This window comes from Centruroides vittatus, unplaced genomic scaffold (genome assembly GCF_030686945.1).
Source record: "Centruroides vittatus isolate TY-2023 unplaced genomic scaffold, ASM3068694v2 contig_817, whole genome shotgun sequence".
Classification (NCBI taxonomy): Eukaryota; Metazoa; Arthropoda; class Arachnida; order Scorpiones; family Buthidae; genus Centruroides; species Centruroides vittatus.
In genome coordinates this window covers 263,761-288,660 of record NW_027122532.1, presented here as the reverse complement: position 1 = coordinate 288,660, position 24,900 = coordinate 263,761, and the positions used below count along the sequence as shown (strand labels likewise).

Genomic DNA, 24,900 nt, shown 5'->3' with positions numbered 1-24,900 from the left:
ATCTTATGGCTCTAAGCATCCAAGATTTGTATTGTTGAAATAAAACATATTTACTTTGTGTTCCCTATTGCCTGTGTAAGGTAATTTCACATCAAATACAGTAAACTCCCGCTATACGACCGTTCGGTTGAATCCGCTTATACGACTAGTTTAAGCCATAACATTATACACGAAATTTTGTATGTTAGTTTGGTATTGTTCAGTAAAAATGCGTTATTTCCGGGAGCTAACCTCTATTTAAGACACGAAAATTAAAGAAAAATGCTACGCTTCGCTTTACGACGGTTTCCAGGTTATTGATTATTTTATACAGTCGAACTTCTTAACAACGTCCACCTTTAAATAGCGGCCACTTTATCAGGAACTTTCTTCTTTTAAACAAAAAATGCATACGTAATAATTTCGAAACAACGGTCATATTTTTTATGTACAGTCAGTGGTCGTTATTCAGAGGTTTTGACTGTATAACTTAGCTATATGTCATAAATTAATTCTAATACATAAACAAATACAGGAACCTGAATAAAACGGAAACCTGCCAAACAGGAAAAAATCGCACAGTACCGTATATATTTCTCGATTTAGCAGGTTTCCGTTTTTAACAGGTTAGTTTTTAACATTGAAAATCGCTCCGTTCCTAAGCATTTTTTCCGTTTAGGCAGGTTTTCTTTTCATTCAAATTCTGTTTATACAGGTTTCCTTTTTACCCAGGTTCCGTTTCGAACATGTTTCACTGAATTGGATACCGTGCGAGTCCGGTTTACACAGGTTTTACTGCAGTTGACTAATATTATAAATTACACGTTCGAACCCATTTAGCATACTTATCACGTGATTACCATTATTACCATTTTTTAATTCTAGAGCTGGGAAGCGATAGACAGGGATACAGCAACCTTTACCCCCGATATAACGCCTTTAATTCTTGCCGCTCATCGAGATAATTATGAAATATTGAAAATCCTGTTGGACAGAGGATCCATTTTACCCATTCCTCACGAAGTGCGATGTGGATGCGACGATTGTGTACAATCCATATCAGAAGATTGCTTACGTCATTCCAGATCACGGATTAATGCTTACAGGGCATTATCATCTCCGTCCCTTATTGCTCTGTCTAGTAAAGACCCTATCTTGACTGCTTTCGAGTTAAGTTGGGAACTCAGGAGACTTAGTTTCATGGAACATGAATTTAAAAGCGAATATCAAGTAAGTTTCTGATTTTTTTTTACATAAAATATGTTAATATAAGAAAAATTATGGGAAAACCTTCTTATTTTAAGATATTTTTCATGATTTTTATTGATATTTTTTAATGAAAATCATAACGAATATCATAAAAATCATGGCATCCCATGATTGAAATGAAATTTTTTGGTTATTTTTGGCAGTTTCCGTTCTGTGGACACTAAGAGGGCTTTTTCTTCCCATGCCCATTGTCAGCTAACAATGAGGGTGATCGGGTGCTGAGATAGAGACCCGAAATATTTGGATCTCGTTGTCCATGAAAAAAAAATGAAGGCATTTAACACGTAAATTTTCATGAAAAATATCGATTTGAAGCTATAAACCTACGAAAAAAAAATATGAAAACTGCTAAGTTTTGAAAACACATGAAAATATTAACAAGAACACAGAAATTTTTATGTACATATTTATAGAGGTTTCCATTTCTGGATATCTTTTTCTAGAACCGAATTGAAATTTATACAGTTTCCGAAACAGGAGATCGTAAAATTTTTCAAAATTATTTGATTATAGAAAGAAAAAAAACAAATTATTTTTATGGCCTATTTTTATTTTTCCGGAGAAGTTCATTCTTGTCAAAACCAAACTCACGTGTAATTCGTTTATATTCTAGAAAATGTTAGTTTTTTCTATCTACAGTATATGAAGGAAGGAAGAGGGGAAAATGTTCTCGAAACTTTATTTAATAAAAAATATATCTATATTTATAAAAAAATGTAATTTTATTAACACTTTTTTACGCCCCGAAACGTTTTTATCTACTAAAAAACACAGGAAAATATTACTGAAACTTTTATAGATAACGGGAAAATTGATAATAGTTTGATAAAGTTTTATGAAATTTAATGGTATTTTACTTTTATTATTAAATTCTTTTATCGGTAAATCGATAAAAAGATTAATGAAGTTGGTGTAAAACGAACCACAAGAATAAACTTAAAATATCATTATAAAAAAATAAAATTTATATTTAAAAGAAACCCTCTAAAATCAGTTTAATAATCTAGTGGAAAAAAACACTAAATTGCACTCATTTGACTCTACTTTTTCAGTTTCTAAAAATTCTTACGGGCAGACACACAGATGAGAAAAATAAATTTTCCCTCCTCCTAAATCCTTTCACTGATTAATTTTTAAGTAATAAAGACTCAATAACAGGGTATTTTAATATTTTGATGCATAAATTTATGATTTGTTTTTGTATCAAGGTTGGACTTAGAATTGTGGCCCTAACTTTAATATATAATAGACCTTTTCCTCTACTAAGTACATGCAAAAATGTAAGGCCCTAAGCTGTACAAGGTGCAAATCCCTCCTGCGATTTTACCCTTCCTCAAGACATTTTAAAATAAATATTTTAAACTGTTATTCCTTTATAAAACTGTAAAGAACAGTAAAGAAAGTCAACCGTAAAGGACCACAGTTACACAGAAATTACCCGAAAATATTTAAGGAAAGAAGAAGAAACTGGTAATAACACGAGACATATCGACGTAGTGTGGTGTACGAAGTGGGATGTGTAATTAAAGGACGTAGTGATGCTGAAGAAACAAGTCTTGTTTGAAGTGACAGCCTGATGAATCGAGGATTTTCCTAGTTAATGTACGATAAATGTAGCTTTTCCTAGGGCATTTACTAAATGACCATTTTCCAAATCTCACGTGAAAGTAGTGAAAGTAGCACGCTCTCTAGCAATAATAAATTAGTGAAAGTATCCCGAATCTTGACGAATTCTATCCCCCATTTTTTCTTTATTTATTTGAATGTTTATTAACAGGAATTAAGGAAGAAATGTCAAGATTTTGCCACTGCCCTGTTGGATCACACTAGAAGCTCTTACGAATTAGAAGTTCTGTTAAATTACGATCCTTTCGGTCCCGCTTTCGAACATGGCGATAGAATGCATTTAAGTCGATTGAAACTTGCCATTAGATACAAACAAAAAAAGGTAATTTGAGTAAATTATATGTAAAATTTGGTCTTAATTTATTTAATTATATTTTAATATAATGATTTTATGGGTTATTTGCATAAAAATTACTATTCCTTTCGGGTTAGGGGATGCAAAAGTCATACTTTTTCGTGCCCAATTTAATTACTATTCAAAGTTCTTAGGTCTTGTTGTGTGCTGTGTGTGTTATGTGTGCTATATGTTGTGTGTGTATTGAGTGTTGTGGTGTTGCGGTGTTGTGTTCTGTTTAGACAGGTTCTGCTATGTTTTAGATAGGTTTTTTTTTTACTGAATTGTGTCATTTTTTTAGTTGAAATAATTACTTATATTCTTAAAAGCTTACATTATACCGAATATGTATAGTTGAAGCTTTAATAATGGCCCCAATAGCGACCATTTCTTAACAGGAATATTTTTTTTTGGATCAAAAGTTCATAAAAAACCCTTCGAACGATGGTCCCCGTTAGTGGCTATTGCTAAAAGGTTTGACTGCATAAATATTAATTGCCTGATACTAAAAGACAAAAGTAAAGGTTTTACCAAAGACACAGAAATAGGTTCTGCTGTATTTAATAATAATTATTATTTTAAAGATCAATAATAAATAATAATAATAATTAAATACAGTAAAACCGGGATCTGAGAATTTCACCACTTTTAGACAGATTTCCGTTTTAACCAGGTTTCGTCTTAGACAGGTTTTTAAAACTGTTCTTTTCTAGTTGAAGTAATTAAGAAAGTATGCGAATAAAAATGTATATAGGCTATTTTTTTTAAATATTATAATTTTATTTATTAAAAAAATGATAAAAATTGTGGAGAAATGACAGAACTTTTTTAATATGACGAATAGTTTTGCGCTCATCCCAACGTACAACAGCTATTAGCTTCTATATGGTACGAAGGATTACCAGGATTCCGTAGGAAGAATATTGTCCTTCAAACACTAGAAATTATAAGAATAGGAGCACTTTTCCCACTATATTCTGCAGCGTATATCTTATCACCGCATTCCTATTATGGCCGCATCTTGAGACGTCCATTCATAAAGTTCATTTGTCACTCCGCATCTTATATCACTTTCTTGTGTGAGTTGAGTGTATTTTATTCTCGTGTTTTTATCTTTTATTTACATTTACATTAATGTGTTTTTCCTGTTTTTTCTTTTTACGTTCTTCCACTTAGTTTTGCTGATTTTAGCTTCACAAAGGATCGAAGCTGTTGTAAGTGATTGGTTCGGTACGGAGGAGAGGAAAATCAAAATCAGAGATGACATCACTACAAAACGTGGCTCTCCTCCTAGTATTGTTGAAGGAATGATTTTGGCATGGGTGGCAGGTAAGGTTTTCTTCCCCCTTTTCTTTTGTATTTAAAATGAATTTTTTTTATCCTATCGAAACGAATTTTTCGGAATTCTTAAGGTTGTTTTAATAGTTTTACTTTAATTTATGCTATGTAATTTACTATTAAGCATTTGAAAATTTAGAATAACTTCCATACGTCTTTTCGATACTGTTAAGTAACGCGTGGAATATAATATGGAGGTGAAATGACGGTGCCATCTTCATACGTTTTTTTAATCGATGTTATGGGTTATTCTGAAAATTAATATATAAAAATCGTAGGAAAATTTTGTCCTGGATTAGGGCCTGTCCCTTCTAAATGTACAGGGTGACCCAAAAGTTAATTAACATGGCTACATTTTACGTTATTTGCCTATTTTTTTTTAGATGATATTTGTTTATATATATAAGGTGACTCAAAAATGTGTTAACCGAACGAACACCTAAGTTACCTGACTTTCGGGCCACACTATCTAAAACTAGGCAAATATATATTAGATTTTCCACGTAAATTCCTATCTGTACATTATTAAATATTATAGATTTTTTAACGATTTAATACTACAGGAATATTGCGAATGGCCGCATAATATAACACGTAATAAAGAACTGATAAATTATTTATGATTTATATATAAGCAATTATATATTAATACTTAAATTTATCGTTTAATATGAAGCTGTGGATGTTTTATATTACCTCTTGTAAACACACACACACACACTAATATCTACACCCCGAATTTTCATGATAAATTTTAAATTCAGCAACGAGAAAATCCGGAAAATTTTTAAATTAAACAGTACTATTTACAGTATTTGTGTGCGACAATAGCAAAATATTTTATTTATTTATTTATCTTAAACTTCAAAACAATAGCCCAAGTTCAAGACGATTATTCGATAACCTTTCACAGGTTTCGACGAATGACAATAGTGAATAATTCATATAATGTTAGAATATCTTACAAATCTCTTACTACGTAAAATTCTTGCTGAATAAACTGGCTATTTCGATTTTTTTCCCACTCGATTTTCCTTGATCGTCAAGATACCATCTCTGGTCAGAAATCTCTCAATACTTTCTTTTATCTTAGACGTATACTGTTGTGTACTCAATCAAACCTCCAAACAACGGCCACCTGTCCCCGTCAGTGGTGGTTCTTTATAGGTTTGACTATTAACTTTTCTAGTCATTTTGTAAGAATTTGTAGATAAAAAGTGTTGTTTGCTTTACTAAAGTGTATAGAAGATTATAAATTAACTACATTTCACTCTGTAAAGCTTTATAGAGTGAATGAACCCTCCAGAAGTTTATGAAAAGATATGCTGCTTTTTTTAATCTCACAAGATTTAATCTCCTTAAATGTTAACAGGAAAAATGAGCTATTATTTTCTTATCCCATAAGAATGTATAGAGAGATGTGCTTTTTTTGTTCTCATAAGTCTATACGAGGGTATAGAGAATGTTATTCTTTTTGTTCTCTAAGATACCACGAGAATATTCTATAGACAGAATAAGTTTTTATACAGTAGAGTCTGCCTCATGAGAATCTACAGAGTTCTGTATTGTTTTTTCCATAAGAGTCTAATGAAGAGATATTCTATTCTTCATGCTCGCAACTAGTTACAGAGTGATTGAGCCACTCTTTTCTGCTCCTATATGAAGAGATTCTTTGTGCTCTCAACAAATTACAGGGAATTGGACCATTCTTTTCTTCTTTCTATATAAAGAGATGCGTTATTCTTTGTGCTCTCAACTAATTACAGAGAGATTGAGCTACTCTTTTCTGACTCATAAGAATATGTAGAGAGATGTGCTATTCTTTATGCTCTTAACTATTTACAGTGGGATTTAACTATTATTTTCTGTCCCCATATGGAGAGATTCATCAATCTTTGCGCTCTCACAATAATTTATGGATAAGATGTATAGAATTTAATAAGACAAAAATGAAAATTAAACTGAAATTTTATATTTTTAGTGTCTCAAGGATGTGTAAATATATGAATTAAATTATTCTATATTTTCTATATATGTTAGGAAGTTGTGAATGTGACCTTTACCCTTGAAATCGTCGCGCCCTCTCCTCTGCTATGCGAGGGGTGAGTGGAGTTATGCGAACTCTGTTAATGATAAATATTGACAAAGAAAATTAATTTAAATATTTTATTTAAATTAATTATCGGTGTTAACGAAACTTAAGTTTAGACAATTAAATTATTATTTTTTGCTATTTTTCCTCTTCGAATTAATTTTTTTAAATCTTATTTTAATTAATAACGAAGGAAACGTGAGGGAGAAAATTTAAAAAATTCAAATTATTTATGATGATTTTTTTAATGGTTTTACTCAACTCATTAATCAACACATGTAAGATGAAGCGCGAAATATCATTAACTTTAATCTGTAGTTTAAAAATAATAATAATTAATTAATTAATTTACATTAAAAAAATTAAAAATTACTTCTTAAGTTCCATTCGAATTTTGAAGTATTTTCGGGTCGGTAATTACAAGTTAAAATAGTTTAAAATATTTCTACTTTTCCGGCCATTTTTAATTTATTTGATTTGAAATATATGCTCTCCACCTCAAATTAATACTGTATTGGATAGGGCTTCGTTACGTGATACTTTTCCCGTGTTTCGAGATCCCTGAATCCGAAATAAATAAATAAACGGCAATGTATGTGTGTGTGTATGTGTGTGTGTGTGCTTAATATCTCAGGATGGAGTAAAGCTTAAGTAACGAAATTTGGCATGGTGACTTGAATTTAAGGGGCATTGATGATATTAAATTTTGGTGGTGAAAGATCGAGAGGGTGGAGAGATAAAGGGTCTTATATATCTCCAATAAGGTCAAACATAATGAGATTTTACTCGTTATTTACATTTACACTTCATTTTTATTTTATAAAACTCATTCCTACCCTCAAAATTAAGCGTTTTGCCATTTTATGGTAATTGAAATTATTAAAAGTTTTTTATAACAAATTCTCATAACAGATGGCGTAACACGCAATTTTATTTAGTTATATTTAAGTTATTTTCTAAATAAGATCTCATAATAACCGAGAAAGTTATGCAACTCGTAGCTAGATTTTTTAAAAATGTATTTAAAATAATACATAATTAAGGGAAATTTTGTAAAATAAACAGTAAATATTATAAAATTTTTATTAAATAAAGACTTGAAGAGTGACGAATATCTGGATTTAAGAAATACTTTGAATTAAGAGATATGTCCCATTTTAAAAAGGAAGTTTTCAGGGAAAAATCGATGATAATTAGTAGTAAATATAGTAGGTGATTAAGTCGTTTCCTATTTTCAAATTTGTGTGTAGCCTAGGATGATATATATATAATCTGTTCTAACAGGATTGTATGTATTAATACATGCTATTTTTTATTCTTGCATGTGCTGTAGAATGGCAGGTAGTAGAATATTCATCCAGGTGAGGGCTCAGATAGCTACAAGATTGCTCTTCAACATCTTCTGGACTTGTGTGGAGCATCTAAGCGATATGGATGTTCCATACAAGTCTCTTGCAGCTATCTGAGTTCTCATATGTACAGTACCTGCCATTAGTCTCTTGCAAATATAATAAATAGTATAGATTAGTGTATACAACCATATCAGAAGGGGTGGTATTCACACGTTATCATATTCCATGTACCATTTAAAAATAAGGAGTGACTTATCAATCATCTTATAGTTTAAAAGAATTTATTAACTAGTAAATGTGTTAATTATATTATATTTTAAATATATTTTTAATACATTTTAATATAATTAAAATCAAGTATAATTAAGAGAGAAAATATGAAATAAACTGAAAACGTGGGGTACAACAGATAAGTAACGTGAAAAATCTCCAATTTAAGACTCGTCCCCAAGTTTAAGCTTGAAAATGCAGGAGAAAATGAGTATTAAATTCGAAGCATTATTTAATTTAATATATTAAAATAAGTAATTAACATTTTACATAACAAAAAATACGTTAAAAAAGCAGAAAATTAATATAAAGGAAACCAATTGCGCCATATTAAATTGGCGTAGTTCAACCCAATTGGCGTGTGCTGTAAAATGTGCAATTTACAGATTTTTGTTGCTGTATTCTTTCTATAATTTACAGGTTAAAATTGCTAGATGTTGAGTTTATAGTTTTTTTTTTCATGTTTTTTATCCTTGTTAAGCACAATGGACTTCAGTAGAGTAGTTGCAATGACTGATATGATCTGACATTATTCTCTTTAAACCAGGCCTCATTTGGAGTGAAATAAAGCAACTATGGGAGGTTGGACTTACAGACTATGTCAGCGACATGTGGAACATCATTGATTTTATCACAAACTCTCTTTATGTGGCAACAGTAGCACTCAGGGTGGTCGCTTACTTCAGGGTAGGTAGGAACGTTTATATATATATATATATGATTGCTATTAAAGTTATTTAAATCATGATTTTCTTTGTAAAAATGACATTAAAGTTTTATTTTTTAAAAATGTAATATTTATTATTATTTTGCTAATTTTAACGCTGAAAACATTTGTTCGTCGTCGCGCTTCGCGGCGGCGCGTATGTTGCTCAATATTGATTATCTTATGTTAAAATTCAACGAACAAAGTTAAAATAGTTTGATTGATGTTCGCAATAAAAATTTAGTATAATGGAACGTTTTTACAATGAATATTTTATGAATTATCTAAGTTTTCGCTTTGGCGCACGCGACGACGCGACGTCGCGCGTGCGCCGAATAAAATTGTTCGTGTTATATTTATTTTAATTACATCCACTACGATTTATTCCAATACTTAAAAAGAATATTTCCTTCTAAATTTTAATTAAGTTAAAATTTGAAATTAGTTAATAAATAATTTTTTTAAAATATTTTAATTTAATTTAATTAATACGCGTCGCTCGTAGCGCCGCAAGCGCGCACACACACCATTAAATAAACCCCATTAAAATGAATAATAACGAAGTAGCACGAAAATGCTATTATATAGATATTTTAGAATATAAAAAATAAGCAAATTTAATCAAATTTACTGTAATAATTCAGCTCAGAACGTGACAGACAGACAAAAATAGCGTAAATAATACATGAAAAGTGAGTGATCAGAAGGATGCTGAGTGTATACAAGTAGCTAGTAACTTATTAATATTTAAAGGGTATATTTATTTTGCTATTCTACACTTTAACCTTATTAGAATAAGAACCTAAGAAGTTATTTAAAATTCAAAAAAAAAAAAAAAAAAAAAAAAAATAGAAGAAAATGATTGGTTTCAGCATCAATTCATTTAAATGATCTTCATCCCTGCTTACAGGTTCAACGTGAGATTAATGAAAATACAGGAACTGCCTCGTTACCAAGGGAAAAATGGGATCCCTGGGATCCAATTCTGATAGCTGAAGGTATATTTGCAACTGCAAATGTATTCAGGTAAGCTTACACTCCTTTATTGCGTCACAATCTCATTATATCAGGTAGTAACTAGAAATATGTAATCCAATTATAAGTGTGAGAACGTATATACAGGTATTTTCTTTTGTATATTATAAGTTATTTTTTTGTGTTTTCTCCCTTGTTACAAGCATCTAATGAGCTTAAAGAATGTAAAATTTTATTAATTTTTTTCTATAAATCTTGTCAAGATTCGTTAATCTTATTTTAGAGTATTAACCATGCATTTTTTAAAAAGAAAATCTTAAAAAGTAACATTTTAATGCTGTTATATCTTCGCAATTTAATTAAGTATATTTCAATTGTAAAAAAAAAATGCAGTAGAACCTGTCAATGACGGCCACTTCCCAACAGCAGAATCTTCTAAACGAAAGCTTCCTTTTACAATGCTTACAAAGATAACCTGCAAACGAGGCCACCCCTTTTATTTTCCCGTCAGTGGACGTTGTTTACAGGTTTGACTGTATATTTTTTATAATTTAAATTTAGTTAAAATTTAATCATTAATATAAAGTATATTATCATAATTAAGCTATATTTAATTAGTAATTAATTAAAAGATACAATAAGGGTAGGAAATATGGAGTGTGGACTAACTAAAGGACTTGTGTTAGAACTTGAAGCACATGCTTAAGGGCCCCGAGTCTCGGAGGCCCCAAAATTGAAAAAAATTAATTGCTGAAATTGTAGCTACAGTTAGAGCTCATAGTTGAAAATTATGTAGAAAGCCCGCCAATCTCTATGCCTAGAGGCTCTGGAAGGTTTTAATCTGTCACTGCCTAATCATAGAAAAAGGCATAGAATAATAACAATATAATAACGAGAAGGAAAGGGGAAAAAAAAAGATGAAGAATAAAAAGAAGAAGATGGAGTCGAGGAGTAGGAGGAGGAGGAGGAGGAAGAGATGAAGGAGGAGAATATTAAGAAAAATAAGATGAAGAATAAGAAGAAGAAGAAGAAGAAAGAGATGAAGAAGAAAAATGCGAAGAGAAATAAAAAAAAGAAGATATAGCTTAATTATGTTAATTAGAATTAATTTTTACAATTTAAATGCGGTTTTAAAAGTATATTTGAAGGTTTTAATATCGATTTAATGGCTGTAAAATTCACTGGTAAGATTTATATTAAATTTTTTTTTTATGTAGTTCTCTTAAACTGGTGTATATATTCTCTGTAAATCCTCATCTGGGACCACTTCAGATATCTCTCGGAAGAATGGTAATCGATATCGTCAAGTTTTTCTTCGTCTACACTCTAGTTCTATTCGCATTTGCTTGTGGACTTAATCAGTTGTTGTGGTATTATGCTGACATGGAGAAGCAAGAATGCATGAAGAAATCAAACGGAAACGAAACTAGAACAGATCCATCTTGTCTCACTTGGAGAAGATTTGCAAAGTAAGAAAAATAATCCTTAAATTCTTTCTTTTTTCCCCGTGAATCCAACTGAGTAAATTTTAATTTCTTTTTTTATTATTTAATTAATTAATTGATGGTGATCTATAAATTAAGAAACAAACCATTCTCATAAAAGAAGAATATGTTAATGATGTATTATTATAATCACTTCTTTTAATTAAATTACTGTTCTTTTTTGATTTATACGCTGTGTGCTAGAATATTTGCCTTATTTAGTTAAAGAATTATTGTTCTTTAGTCATTTTTAATATATGAACAGATCCAGATAGAGGGGCTTGGCTTATTTGCTATGGACCCCAGACAAGGAAACTTTCAAAATTTAGTGTTTTATATTTAAAAAAAAATACGAAATAAATTAAACTAGTTTTTGATGAGTGGCGAAAAATCTTTGTTTTTATTTAATTTATTCATTATTCACGCATTCTAGGAAGCTGTGTAGGGCCCACATTTGTAAGTCGGGCCTCATATCTTTGTACATTGTATATTTATTAGTTCATAAATACTTTGCATATTTATGAAAACGTTAATGAAATATTGAATTTTTAACTTTTTAAAAAGTGCCTGCGTGTGGACATTTTATAGAAAACTCTGCCTTATTTCGGTAATAGATACGTGAAGAAAACCGGAGAACTCCATGTGAAGCACATGAAGCACGAACCCGCGACTTATTACCAGTGTTGTGGTGTTATCTAGTGTTATCTACTCGATAAATAATGACCTCACATACTATGATAACATAACAATGTACTTTCTTCAGACTAATAACAATAGCTAGTTTGAAACAATATATTGCTGTGTTGTTAAAGTATAATTGGATATGCGGCCACAATAGCCGCTAGCCATACTAAAAACATCTAAATATTTATAGTGTTACCGCTATGCTGATATATCCTTCTTCCAATAATCGGACATGAAAAGAGTATAAGAACGTTTTTAAAATTGGATATTGTATAATGATGTATAATCTGTAAAATTATTATAATTCAATAAGATTTACAGAGGTACATATCTAGTAATTGGATTCAAAGCAAATGGAGTATGAATGCTATTGGCATAAGGGATGATATTGCTTTTATTGATTTCTTTAGAGTCAGCTGGAGATAAGAATTTAAGTCTCTTATGTCATTCGAAAATAGCATTGGGAACTACAAGTTGTATAGTCCATTTTTAATGCATGGTTAATTCAGATTTATTTAGATAATGTAATAAAGTCAAACCTTTAAACAGCGGCCATTTCTTAACATAAAAGAAAAAAAAAATCATCTCCAAACAATGGCCACTTCCGAACAACGGCCATTTTTTTTATGTCGCCATCAGTGGCCGTTGTTCAGAGGTTTGAATATATTTTGGTCTTAGAAAAAATGATAGGCTTATTTCAGAATAATTTATTATGCAAAGCCAATTTTACTTTTTATATTTAATTAAGATAAATCTACGTTTTTGAATTTCGTGATACAAAGTCTTGCGTTATTCATAAAAGTGGTGTTCATCCGTTTTCGAATTCTACAAAAATATATGAATAATATTAATTAATAAAACAAGCAAAAAAAAATTATCTAAAAACGTTTAAATATTGTGTTTTTATATGAAATATTTAAATCTTGAGTTCTCCCTGTTCGGGGTTCAGATCAAATGTCTGCTTGAATACCATTTAAGTACGTGCTAACAAATGTTAGAGATGTAATGGCTTTTTTTGAATATTTTTCGTGAGATAAATAATATAATTTTCAGTGTTTATTATGCTATTTGAGTAGAGAAAAATAAATTATTATAAACGTAAGTGGTTTATCGCAAAATATGTAAGAAAATATGCAATATCATTTAAGTCGAATTAGATTGCCGATGATTTGCAGAAGAAATCGATAAAAATACGCCCATTTCTATCTCCACCAATCATTGTTAAAATAGCCATTTTAAAACTCAATCTTGCAAATATCATAGATGACTACATAAGTTCATATGCATTTTTTCTTTTTTTTTTTTTTTACTGTTTTTTCTATGAACTTCCAATTTCATTGTCGACAGGTTACGTTTTATTTTATAAACGATCTTAAAAATTTTCATAAGTTTCGTTTAATTATATTAAACTATTTTAAGATACTATTAATGTTTACATTCTAGTTATGTATATTGCATGGTTATATTTTACATGGTTACGTGGCCAGGAGGTTAACCTATTAGTGAGGTGGAAATCCGCGACCAGTGTCCAGTAGTTTTATTCGTTTGGCCACTGATATACTGTAAGGGAGGGAATAGGATATTGATGTGTTATTGCAGACACTTGAATAAATGTGACTATATAGTGAAATTGCGTACTTAAAACACTGCGGGAAAATGTGTGCAATAAAAATTGACACGAAAAGATTCTTATCTGAAGAAAATTCTATTAAAAATATTGCTAATGGGCTCCAAATCAAAATTAAGAGCTTCATTAAATTGCATTAATTTCTTTATTATGTATAATTAGTACGTATAGTTCAAGTTATCGAAGTAGGGCCTTCCGCGTTTCAAAAGGGGCCCGGATCATTTATCATTCTGAGACCCTTTCGTGTTGAAAAATAATAAATTTTCTTATGCAATGGAATGGTTTGTAAAATAATGCTTTTTGAGGCCCTTGTAAATGAAAGATTTCTACTGATTGGCCTTACTGGTCTTCTTTATTTGAATTTGCATGTCTGGTAATAAAACTGTTATGTATATACAATCAAACCTCTTAACAACGGACACCGAGGGGAACACGAAACATGGCCGTATCTACTGTTTATAAGATATTTTTGTATTCATTTTTGTTCAACGTTCTTTAAAATGGCTGCTGTTTAGAGATGTCCGTTTTTGGAGGTTCGACCTTATAATGCTCGTAACGCATTCTGCATTTAAATTACCGTTAAATAAAATAAATAACTTAAGTTTAGTTCGGATAGTCACCAGAAGTTTACCAATTAAGTGGCTTTGTTCCAAGTACATATAACGATTTCACGAAAAGATCAGTAAATCTTCATTTATCGAAACGTTATCTGCAGAAAATAAAGTTAATGGTAATGGTAAGTATCTTAACGTATTCTTTACAAGCTTTTTTCTGTCTTGTAATAAAACTTTCCGATAAAAATACAGAACAATTTCTATATTGAACAGTCGTTAATTAGGGTTTTACGGCTTTAAAACTTGGTGAAAATCGATGAAATTAAAGGGAAAAATTCTTTAAAAATCTTCTTTAAAGTTCTCATTTTCAAAAAAAAAAATATTTTAATAATTTTAATTTTGTAAATTTGTAACCATTTCAAACAGTTTTACTTGTTGATATTGTTGTATTTAAACATTACAAATCGCATTTTTATTGCTTATACGTTGCTTATTTTAGACTCTAATTAATTAAAAACATATTAAAACTATCTATATTTATAAAATAGAATGTCAGTTGTCTGTCTGTCTGCTTGTCTGTCCGCCTTACAATCCTAAACTCTTTGACCGATCTGCACCGAATATCTCCTCCACTATTTTAGAAACAAGTAAAAAATAAATAAATAAAACCTGTGAACAACGGCCATTGAGAGAACATAAAGATGACCATTATTAGAAGCTTATTCTGCATGTATTTCATGTTTCTAAAAAAATGGTCGCCGTTTAGAGGTGGCCGTTATTTCAGGTTTCGCTGTACTTGATTAGTATACATAAATTTCTATAGTAAACATATAAAGTAATTAAAATATATGTATTGAGCGTTAAAAATAGGTTTCAAAAGTTATTTTATTCTATTATTATTAAAAATTTATAAGTAAATTAATTAAAAATTATATTTTCAATAAGAATATCGTATGTTTAGAGGTGAATCTCCTACTTTAAACATCGACATCTGTTGAATAAAACAGAAAAAATGTGGAAAAATATGACGTGAAGCGAGTGATTCAAAGGATATAAAATCAGAAGCAGAAAATGTGTGTCAGAAATGTCCAAAAAATATCATTACTCATCGGTTTTTCTTCCTACAGAAAATGCAATTTATAACCCTGGACGGTTAAAAAATTTCGAAAAATAATTTTAAAATATTTTACTACACTTCAGGCCTACTGATTTACAAAACAGTCGAACCTCCAATAACGACCACCTTTAAACGGCGACCATTTTTCGGGAAAGTAAAACAAGAATGCGTACAAAATAACCTCCAAACAACGTCCGTTTTTAATCTTTTTGTCAGTGACCGTTATTCAGAAGTTCGACTGTATTAAAAGAATTTAATTGTGCTCAGTAATTAGACTATTGGCATCTCTTTTCTTTCTCATCCGCCAACCAACTTCTTTCTTCAACATAGGCTCTTTTATGGACTCTACTCTTAATAATATATTAAATATAGGGTGTATAGATATATATAGATACAATAAAACCTGTCTAAAACGAAAATCCGCCAAAATATGCAATTCCGGTTTACACAGGTTTTACTGTACATTTAAGAAGTAAATTATATTATAAAAAAATTAATTCAGACGTGTGATTTATTCAATGATTTTCTTTAATAATTTTTAATTTTAGAAGTTATAATTATTTAATTAAAATATAAATTTTAAAACGTTTCATTGCAAATTTTATAAAAATTCTTTAAGCCAATCAGTAGAAATTTAGTGTAAACAACTTATCGACGTGTAAATGAAGATAAACCACAGGCTTATATAAAGATAGATAACTGTTATATTATGCAAGAAAACAACAGAATTAATAAAAAAAAAATGGCTAGTGTCACTATTAAAATAGCCTTGTTTATAAATAATTAAAATATTTGTGTATAATAAAATATTAATTTTACAGTTCGGTAGTAAAGATTAAGAAAGAAAATTTGGCATGGGAACTTGTATATACAGGACATTGATGCTATTAAATTTTGGAGTATGGAATTTCAAGACGAGAGGGGTCGAACTTACTGACGATTTCATTCGTTATTTGCATTTACAATACTTTTAAAAACTCATCTATACCCCAAAATTAAGCATGTTTTTTTTGCCTTTTTATATAATTAATAATATAAAAGTTATTTTAAAAAAACATTTCGTAACAGATATTGTCACACACAATTTAAACTTTGAGCGAGTGTCATAGTGTTTTTTAAGCTTAAATTTTTGATTTTTATCATAAGTCAATACAAGTCAATATTCTAGTATAATTGAAAATTATCGGATTTCCTAATGGATTTCCTTAACCTCGTGTTTGAGTAGAGGAAAGTCTAGCACTGAAGGAATCAAAAGTGAAAAACTTATCATGCTTTTGAAGCTTGCTAGTAATATGGGCAGAGAGTTTCTTTACAACATCCCCATAAATGAAGTATAATTTCTCCCAAAATTTCTCAAAAATCTCATTGACTACGGAAAATCTCTTGTAGAAAGAGCCCAACATATCACCATTTTCAATTTGACGGACTGGCAACATACATCCCTCTGGAATTCTTTTCGTTTCCATATACTTCTACTACAGAGAAGCGTCCTCACTGATATAAATGAAGATCAATATGGAAACATACAAATCAATCTATTTCAGAGCTAGGTCTTACCCTAATGAAACTTATAATAGAGTCTTTTAATTTGACACTTGCTAACAAAGTTTGCCAAAATCTAATCATTAATAACGTGCAAACGGTCCTGGCATCTGAAAAACTGTTGCCATCCTAACAAAACATATCTATACTTTGAAAAATAATATTCAAAGAGAAATTTCTGGTTCGCTTGTTACTTTCTTTGTCAGGCAAGTACAAAATTCTTTTTAAGTTGCATTTCTATTCACCCCACGTTACAGTAACGGTCGTGGGTTCGCGCCAGTTGGTGACGTGGAATTTTTCGGGTTTTATTCACGTGTCTAATATCTAAATAAGGGCCATGGAGTTAAGGCAATTAACTTAAGCGTTGTATACAATAGTCTGAAGAACTCTCTTGATGAACCATCTGTATTACTTATATAAGAATTTCATGAATAATTTGTAAGCTCAAACTGATGTTATACATCTCAAAAGTTTATTCCTTATGAATCAGTTATAATACAGTAAAATATATAACAATCGAATCACCTAATTGATATATTCTCAGGCTGTCTTTAATAAAATATATGAACAGTCATTAGGGTGATCCTGTGTACAAGGTTACGTTAGAATACCTCATCTTCAATGATTTCTGTAAACTTTGAGAAACTATTGATACACGTCTCTTTCATTTAAAAATGGTTAATTAACTTCTACATCATCTCTCACGTAATTTTTTGAGACATTGCTTATGTAATACAGCCAATTTACATAGCACAACGAATCTATCTACAAGTTTAATTAGCTCATAGAGTAATATTTAAGAAATTATTGTTAATGTCACGTAGTTTACTCAGGCCATAAATAATGTTTAAAGTATAAACAAATATTTCAATTTACAGTGGAATTCTACAAGATTTGAATCTAGAATAGGTATTTTGAAGTCTCTTCAAGAGATAAGTGAATAGATTTCAGAGGATTCCTAAACTTGAACAGGAAAAAATCAATTTATTTTCATTAACTTCTAACTGAAATTTAGCATTTCCATCAGTCATATTGTAGGCAGCAGACCATCGTAGCGTTAGAAGTATTCTACCCACCAGCTGTAGAGTAGATAACACCGCTGAACACTTGGTCGTGGATTTGGCCTCACCAACCGACTGGTCATGTGGAAAAAATCAATTTATTTTCATTAACTTCTAACTGAAATTTAGCATTTCCATCAGTCATATTGTAGGCAGCAGACCATTGTAGCGTTAGAAGTATTCTACCCACCAGCTGTAGAGTAGATAACACCGCTGAACACTTGGTGGTGGATTTGACCTCACCAACCGACTGGTCATGTGGAATTTTTCATGTTTTCTTCATGTGCCCAACTTCTAAATTGGGGCTCTTATAAAATCCTTCCTGGAGGCACCCTCTTCTTGACAGATTGTATATGTGTTGCATTGCCTTATCCCATCAATACAATTCAATCTAACAGCAGTATCAGTGACGTTCTCGCCAATAAAAGTCACCTATGTATACTGTATTATTCATAAAATATTTTACAAGAATATGTGTTTCTTATATAGTTTCATGTGTAAAAACCACAATTTTTCAAGAAGAAATGCAATAAACATACCTAGAATTTATGGAATGCTTAATATTCGATTACTAAAAATACGAGTAATTGTCATATACATGCAGTGGTGATATTCGAAATATTTAACAAAGGATTCGCTAGCAGAAGATTTTTCCCTAACAATCACCAACAAACAAAATGGAAGTTTTGGCTAGAAATAAATGCAATACCTTTTCTTGCGATATATCTAATAATCAGTGGCGTATTTGGAACGTAAGGGATCCTGGGCCAGGATCAGGTAACAATAGTATATTAGTGCTGTCGACCTTTGTGCTGTCGACTGCTGAGATTGTGGGATCTCTCTTATGACTGGATCTAGTTTCAAGAACTCTCTTGAATCGATCGCGATTAAACCTCGTTTCACTCGAGATTGAAACGGTCGAGAGAGCAGGGCATAGTCCCCGACCTTGCTCACAATCTAGATTGAAATGCTCGGTGCGAACGGGGTATAAGGCTCTAGTTTAGTAGTGTTACAGAGTATAATACGTATATTTTAATATATTTTTTAAAAAGAAACAAAACCACTGAGAAATGTTACGTGTGTTTAACAAGGTTCGGGAAACTGAAAATTTTACCAACGGATTCGATCGAACCTGTGCGAACCCGCTGAATATCACCACTGTATATGTTACCGGCAAAACCCGATTTTACGCCAAACTAGTTTTGCCTAGGCCAAACTAGTTTGGCGTAAAATCGGGTTTTGCCGGTAACATATACATGCTTACAATGGTTAATTAATATATAATTTATATTGAGAAATATTTATTTTAATTATGATTTAAATTATTCTGGCTAAGAAATTGATATCAATTGCTTTCTCTGATGATTATTTTTAATAATTTCTATCTGAATATTGCAAAATACCAGACTTATCTAAGAATTGTTGTAGGCAGACATGATAATATTTGTAATAAGTGGAGTGACAAAGGTAAAAATGAACAAGTCCTGGCAAAGTTTAAAGCCCAAAGAAACACAGGAAACGTATTAATTCAAAGGAAATAGCTTACACGGGGTCTTAAACGCAAAATTTTGCAGTATTCCGAATATATAGTACCTTATATAAAGTTATATAAAAAGGCATCATAAGTACCCATTTGCAGGGATCTTACACAGGATAATGACGCAAAAGTGTGTAGTATTTCGAATGTACCTTATGTAAAGTTATATAAAAGGGCATCACAAATACCCAGTTGCCTAGATCTAGCACATCCTCTTGACATAAAACTGTATAGTGTTTCGAACGTTCAGTACCGCAATGAGCAAGTAAAACTCTATAAAATGACATTAATACTTATTACATTTATAAAATAAATGTTTATATAATTATTTTTAAGCAATGTGACTAATAAGAATATTATGTTTTCAGCTTATTCGAATCTTCTCAAACCTTATTTTGGGCAAGCTTTGGTCTAATCGATTTGGATAATTTTGAACTGAACGGTATACAAAGTTATACAAGATTTTGGGGCTTGCTCATGTTCGGATCGTATTGCGTGATTAATGTCGTTGTATTGTTAAATCTTCTGATTGCCATGATGAATCATTCCTACCAAATGATTTCGGTAAGTTTCATTAAATTTCGAAGAAAATTATTCATTTTAATTAAATGATTTAGTTATATTTTTACTAGGAGCATGCTGATGTAGAATGGAAATTTGCTCGCTGTAAATTATGGATGAGTTATTTCGAGGATGGAGGTACCGTCCCTCCTCCTCTTAATATAATACCGACACCGAAAAGTTTGTATTATTTAACACGATCGTTGATAAAGCACTTTCGTGGAAATTCAAAAAATGCAAGAAAAGAGCACTTAAAAACGATTCGAGTAAGTTTTTTCTCAATAATAATTGTTTTTTGATGTATAATTTAACTTTTATATGCTGTAAAATTGATTATTTTTGCCTGTTTCTTCAAAGAGGAAAGCGAGACAAGCTAGTGAAAGAGATCATAATTACCAGGTATGTTAGATAATTGTTTCGTTTATTTCGTAATTCGTTTCATTATACAATGGAACTTCCAACGACGGACACCGCTAAATGGCACTTATTTTTCTCTAACGTTAAACATAATGCATACAAAATAACCTCTAAACAACGGTTTCTCCCAACAGCGACCATTTTCTGTTCCTGTCAGTGGCCGTTATTCGAATATTTCATAATGAAATCTTGTAGCAACGACAACTTTCTTTCTATAGTAATGAAACAGTTAGATTCGTATAAAAATATATGAATTTGTTTCCATAGCAATTTCATAGCAATGGAAACAAATTCAAAGAAAAACCTATATGTATAAAATGAAGCAATTTGTTTCAGTGCTATAGAAACGCGCAATTGCCATAGAAAAGTATAATATGGTTGCTCTAGAAACAAGAAAATCATTTCCATAGCAACGATTAAAATTTGTTTATTTCATTAAAAATATGTACTTTTCATCGTTGCTATAGAAACAAGAAAATCGTTTCCATAGCAACGATTAAAATTTGTTTATTTCATTAAAAATATGTACTTTTCATCGTTGCTATAGAAACAAGAAAATCGTTTCCATAGCAACGATTAAAATTTGTTTATTTCATTAAAAATATGTACTTTTCATCGTTGCTATAGAAACAAGAAAATCGTTTCCATAGCAACGATTAAAATTTGTTTATTTCATTAAAAATATGTACTTTTCATCGTTGCTATAGAAACAAGAAAATCATTTCCATAGCAACGATTAAAATTTGTTTATTTCATTAAAAATATGTACTTTTCATCGTTGCTATAGAAACAAGAAAATCGTTTCCATAGCAACGATTAAAATTTGTTTATTTCATTAAAAATATGTACTTTTCATCGTTGCTATAGAAACAAGAAAATCATTTCCATAGCAACGATTAAAATTTGTTTATTTCATTAAAAATATGTACTTTTCATCGTTGCTATAGAAACAAGAAAATCGTTTCCATAGCAACGATTAAAATTTGTTTATTTCATTAAAAATATGTACTTTTCATCGTTGCTCTAGAAACAAGAAAATCATTTCCATAGCAACGATTAAAATTTGTTTATTTCATTAAAAATATGTACTTTTCATCGTTGCTATAGAAACAAGAAAATCGTTTCCATAGCAACGATTAAAATTTGTTTATTTCATTAAAAATATGTACTTTTCATCGTTGCTATAGAAACAAGAAAATCGTTTCCATAGCAACGATTAAAATTTGTTTATTTCATTAAAAATATGTACTTTTCATCGTTGCTATAGAAACAAAAAAAATCATTTCCATAGCAACGATTAAAATTTGTTTATTTCATTAAAAAATATGTAATTTTCATAACAATATAATTTTTTATTTCATAAGTGTGAAAAAATAAGTAAATTTCACAAAAATACTTCAATTTGTTAAGTCTATTACAGGAAATAAGCAATGAAAGTTAGTGAAATAACTAAAAAACGTTCGATATATTTTTTTCAACTTTAATTCTTATATTCTATCTGTCATTAACATATAAAATCACAATAATAAGTTTTATTTGATTAAATAAAGCCTATAAAAAAATAGAATATGAAAGAAATATAATATAGAAAAATAGAATATATTGCCATCAGGTAATATGTTAGCTATATACAGTATATCGAAAGAATGATTGATTTAATAGTAAATGAAATTCTTGGATGTCGCCATAAAAAAAAACTACTTTGTAAGTTGTAATATGCAGATAATAACACTTTTTCTATTATTATTTTCTTACAAATAATATGAAAGATTATCACACTTTTAATAAGAGATATTTATTATTAGACTTACTGTAGAAATTAATTTATTGTTTACTATTAAGTTTCTTAATATAATCATTATAATATATTAATGATCATTACCTTAATTTAATGTAAAAATTATGAAAAATCGTATTTTTTTAAAAAAAGGTAAATTGATCGCATTATTCTTCCATCTCCATAATGCAGGAATGCGCGCTATAACAACGCGACGCATTTCTCTGTAAACACGACGTGACGCGCTTAAAACGTTAAAGTTAAGATATAAATTTATGAAGTTTTAAGAATTTTGCATATAGATAGAGCTATATAAGTATTTTTAAGATTTTTATCATGTTTTAAGTGAACAATACATATGATATGACTTCTATCTACTAGACAGAGAGCGACACGCTACGCGACGAAGCGACCAGGATATACTAATAATATCTACGTCTTAATAGTAAATATATAGAAAACGTGCGTACAGACAGACGTTATCGCAAAACATGTGATATAATGCTTAAGAGTCCCGAAAACTTGTATCTTATTATCGATTTTATTCAAGTAAACAATGCTTTATATACTTAACACGTCACGAAAGGAAGAAAAATCTGATAAAATAGTTTAAAAGGATGTTTATAAGTTGATAATTTTAATTTGGAACCTTGCCTAGAATTTTAAAAATATTTTAAAATATCGTTCAAGTCATTATAAATGCAGAAAATGTAATAAAAATTCCTCTCAAATTCAAAACTTTAAATAAATTTGTTTAAAAAAATAATAAAATAATGATTCTCGATATAGCGTCCCCGTAAATAGTGTCACTTTCGTAAAGCACCAATGAAGACTTTCGAAGGGGTATTTTCTGTATTTATTATAATAGGAGAATAGAAGATGACGTAATACGGGGAGTTATTCTGACAAACGTTAAACACGGGAAATCCAGTATCTGTGAATAACTAATTACACAATTTTGCATCACAAATCACATTACTATTTCCAGTATTTGTTGCAGAAGTACTTGGATTTAGCGCCAAACTCGATTTAGTGCTGATTTCCGATGTTAAACAACGATGACACTATAGGAAATTTGAGCGTAATACCGAGGTCTGTACGCAAGATCGAGTTTGAAAAGTCACGTGATTCGGTGTTATAAACATGTCTCTTAAAATGCAAAGTGATACATTTAAGAAATCGCCAAATACTAGCGGACAAATATTCATTGGCGTTTTATGAGGGTAACGCCATTCAGGATGGCGCTGTATCGAAGTTCGACTGCAATTTACTTTACAAAACATGCTATAATGGATATATTTTACGTGTTTGTGTGATTATATATGCGCATCCTTCCAATCAAACGTTAGCGTAGATAGTGTAGTTACGAAAATGCACTCTAGGGCGGAAAATGGCGTTGAAATATCGTAGTAGATTACCCAAAATGTCTCGAATGTTTATAGCCGCTGTATATAAACCATCACGTTTTCATGTTGCCGACAATGGAGATGAACATATCAAGCATGCTGCTGCGCAACCACACAATATACCGAGACATTTCAACTTATCTAGTACGGTGTTTCAGCGCCATTTACCGCCCCAGCGGACATTTTTGTAACTAACATTTTTTATTGTTTCGAATAAAATTTCATCACCTCAGGATTCTACGTGTGAAATATCACCTCATTTTCCAGATTAGTTCCCGAGTTATACCCTTTCGAAACGTGAACTTTAATTACGAACACCCCGTGTGTACATTACCGAATAAATGTGATGAATAAGTCAAGTTTTTAAACCAGAGCTCTAATTTGAATATTTAAATGTACAATTTAATATTCCGTACACGTTTACAATTAATTTTATTTTCGTATTCTTCTATAAAATCAGCGATAAATCTTCAAGAAAAAATTTTAAAAAATATATGATTTTTCTGAGAAAAGATATACATTTTTTTAATTTAAATTATCAATTCAAAAAATACACCTAAATAATTTAATTTAAAAAAAATAATAATACAAAAAATCAGCTTGTGTTATTTGTATTCAACTGATAATCCTTCACTATATAAAACAAAAGAAATTTCGTATTTAAATAAGAAATTTCTTTTTTAAGCAAATATTTAAAGTTTTATGAGTAAAAATTACAGTTTTTATATTTTGGAAAAGTTAAAAAAGTAATTTAATTTTAAAAACTTAATTTTAAGGTAATAATGCGTAATCTTGTAAGACGTTACATCACAGAAGAACAAAGAAAAGCTGATAATCAGGGTGTGACGGAAGATGATGTCAACGAAATTAAACAGGACATTTCGTCTTTTCGTTACGAACTTATCGAGATTCTATCGACTAGTGGATTTAATACGTCAGCTGCTAAGGGACAGGGACAGAGTAAGTTAATTATAATTAATTAAAGCTTTAATTTTAAGGTTATTCCTACCTCTTTCATCCCCCGCTTTAATAATTTAGGTAAGAGAAATTTTTGTATCAGTAAGATTAAGCTCTCAGGAGTTCAGCGGGGAGAGGGGATTTACGTATAAGCTAAACAAGCTATAGCTGAGGGCCTCTTCTTAAGTGGGCCTCGATCAGAGACGGATTTAGACTCGCTCTGGCCTACACTAAC

The 24,900-nt window shown here is 30.3% G+C and overlaps 1 protein-coding gene across 1 annotated transcript in view; it reads left to right on the top strand.

The window, feature by feature from the left end:
* LOC136982224 (transient receptor potential-gamma protein-like) overlaps positions 1-24,900 on the top strand; it is a 70,654-nt gene that overhangs the window by 35,326 nt on the left and 10,428 nt on the right. Inside the window, 11 exon segments of the mRNA XM_067278665.1 lie at positions 865-1,209; positions 3,026-3,196; positions 4,053-4,287; positions 4,385-4,537; positions 8,808-8,947; positions 9,877-9,992; positions 11,159-11,410; positions 19,916-20,111; positions 20,180-20,374; positions 20,466-20,507; positions 24,485-24,668. Coding sequence (XP_067134766.1) covers positions 865-1,209; positions 3,026-3,196; positions 4,053-4,287; positions 4,385-4,537; positions 8,808-8,947; positions 9,877-9,992; positions 11,159-11,410; positions 19,916-20,111; positions 20,180-20,374; positions 20,466-20,507; positions 24,485-24,668 — 2,029 coding nt within the window.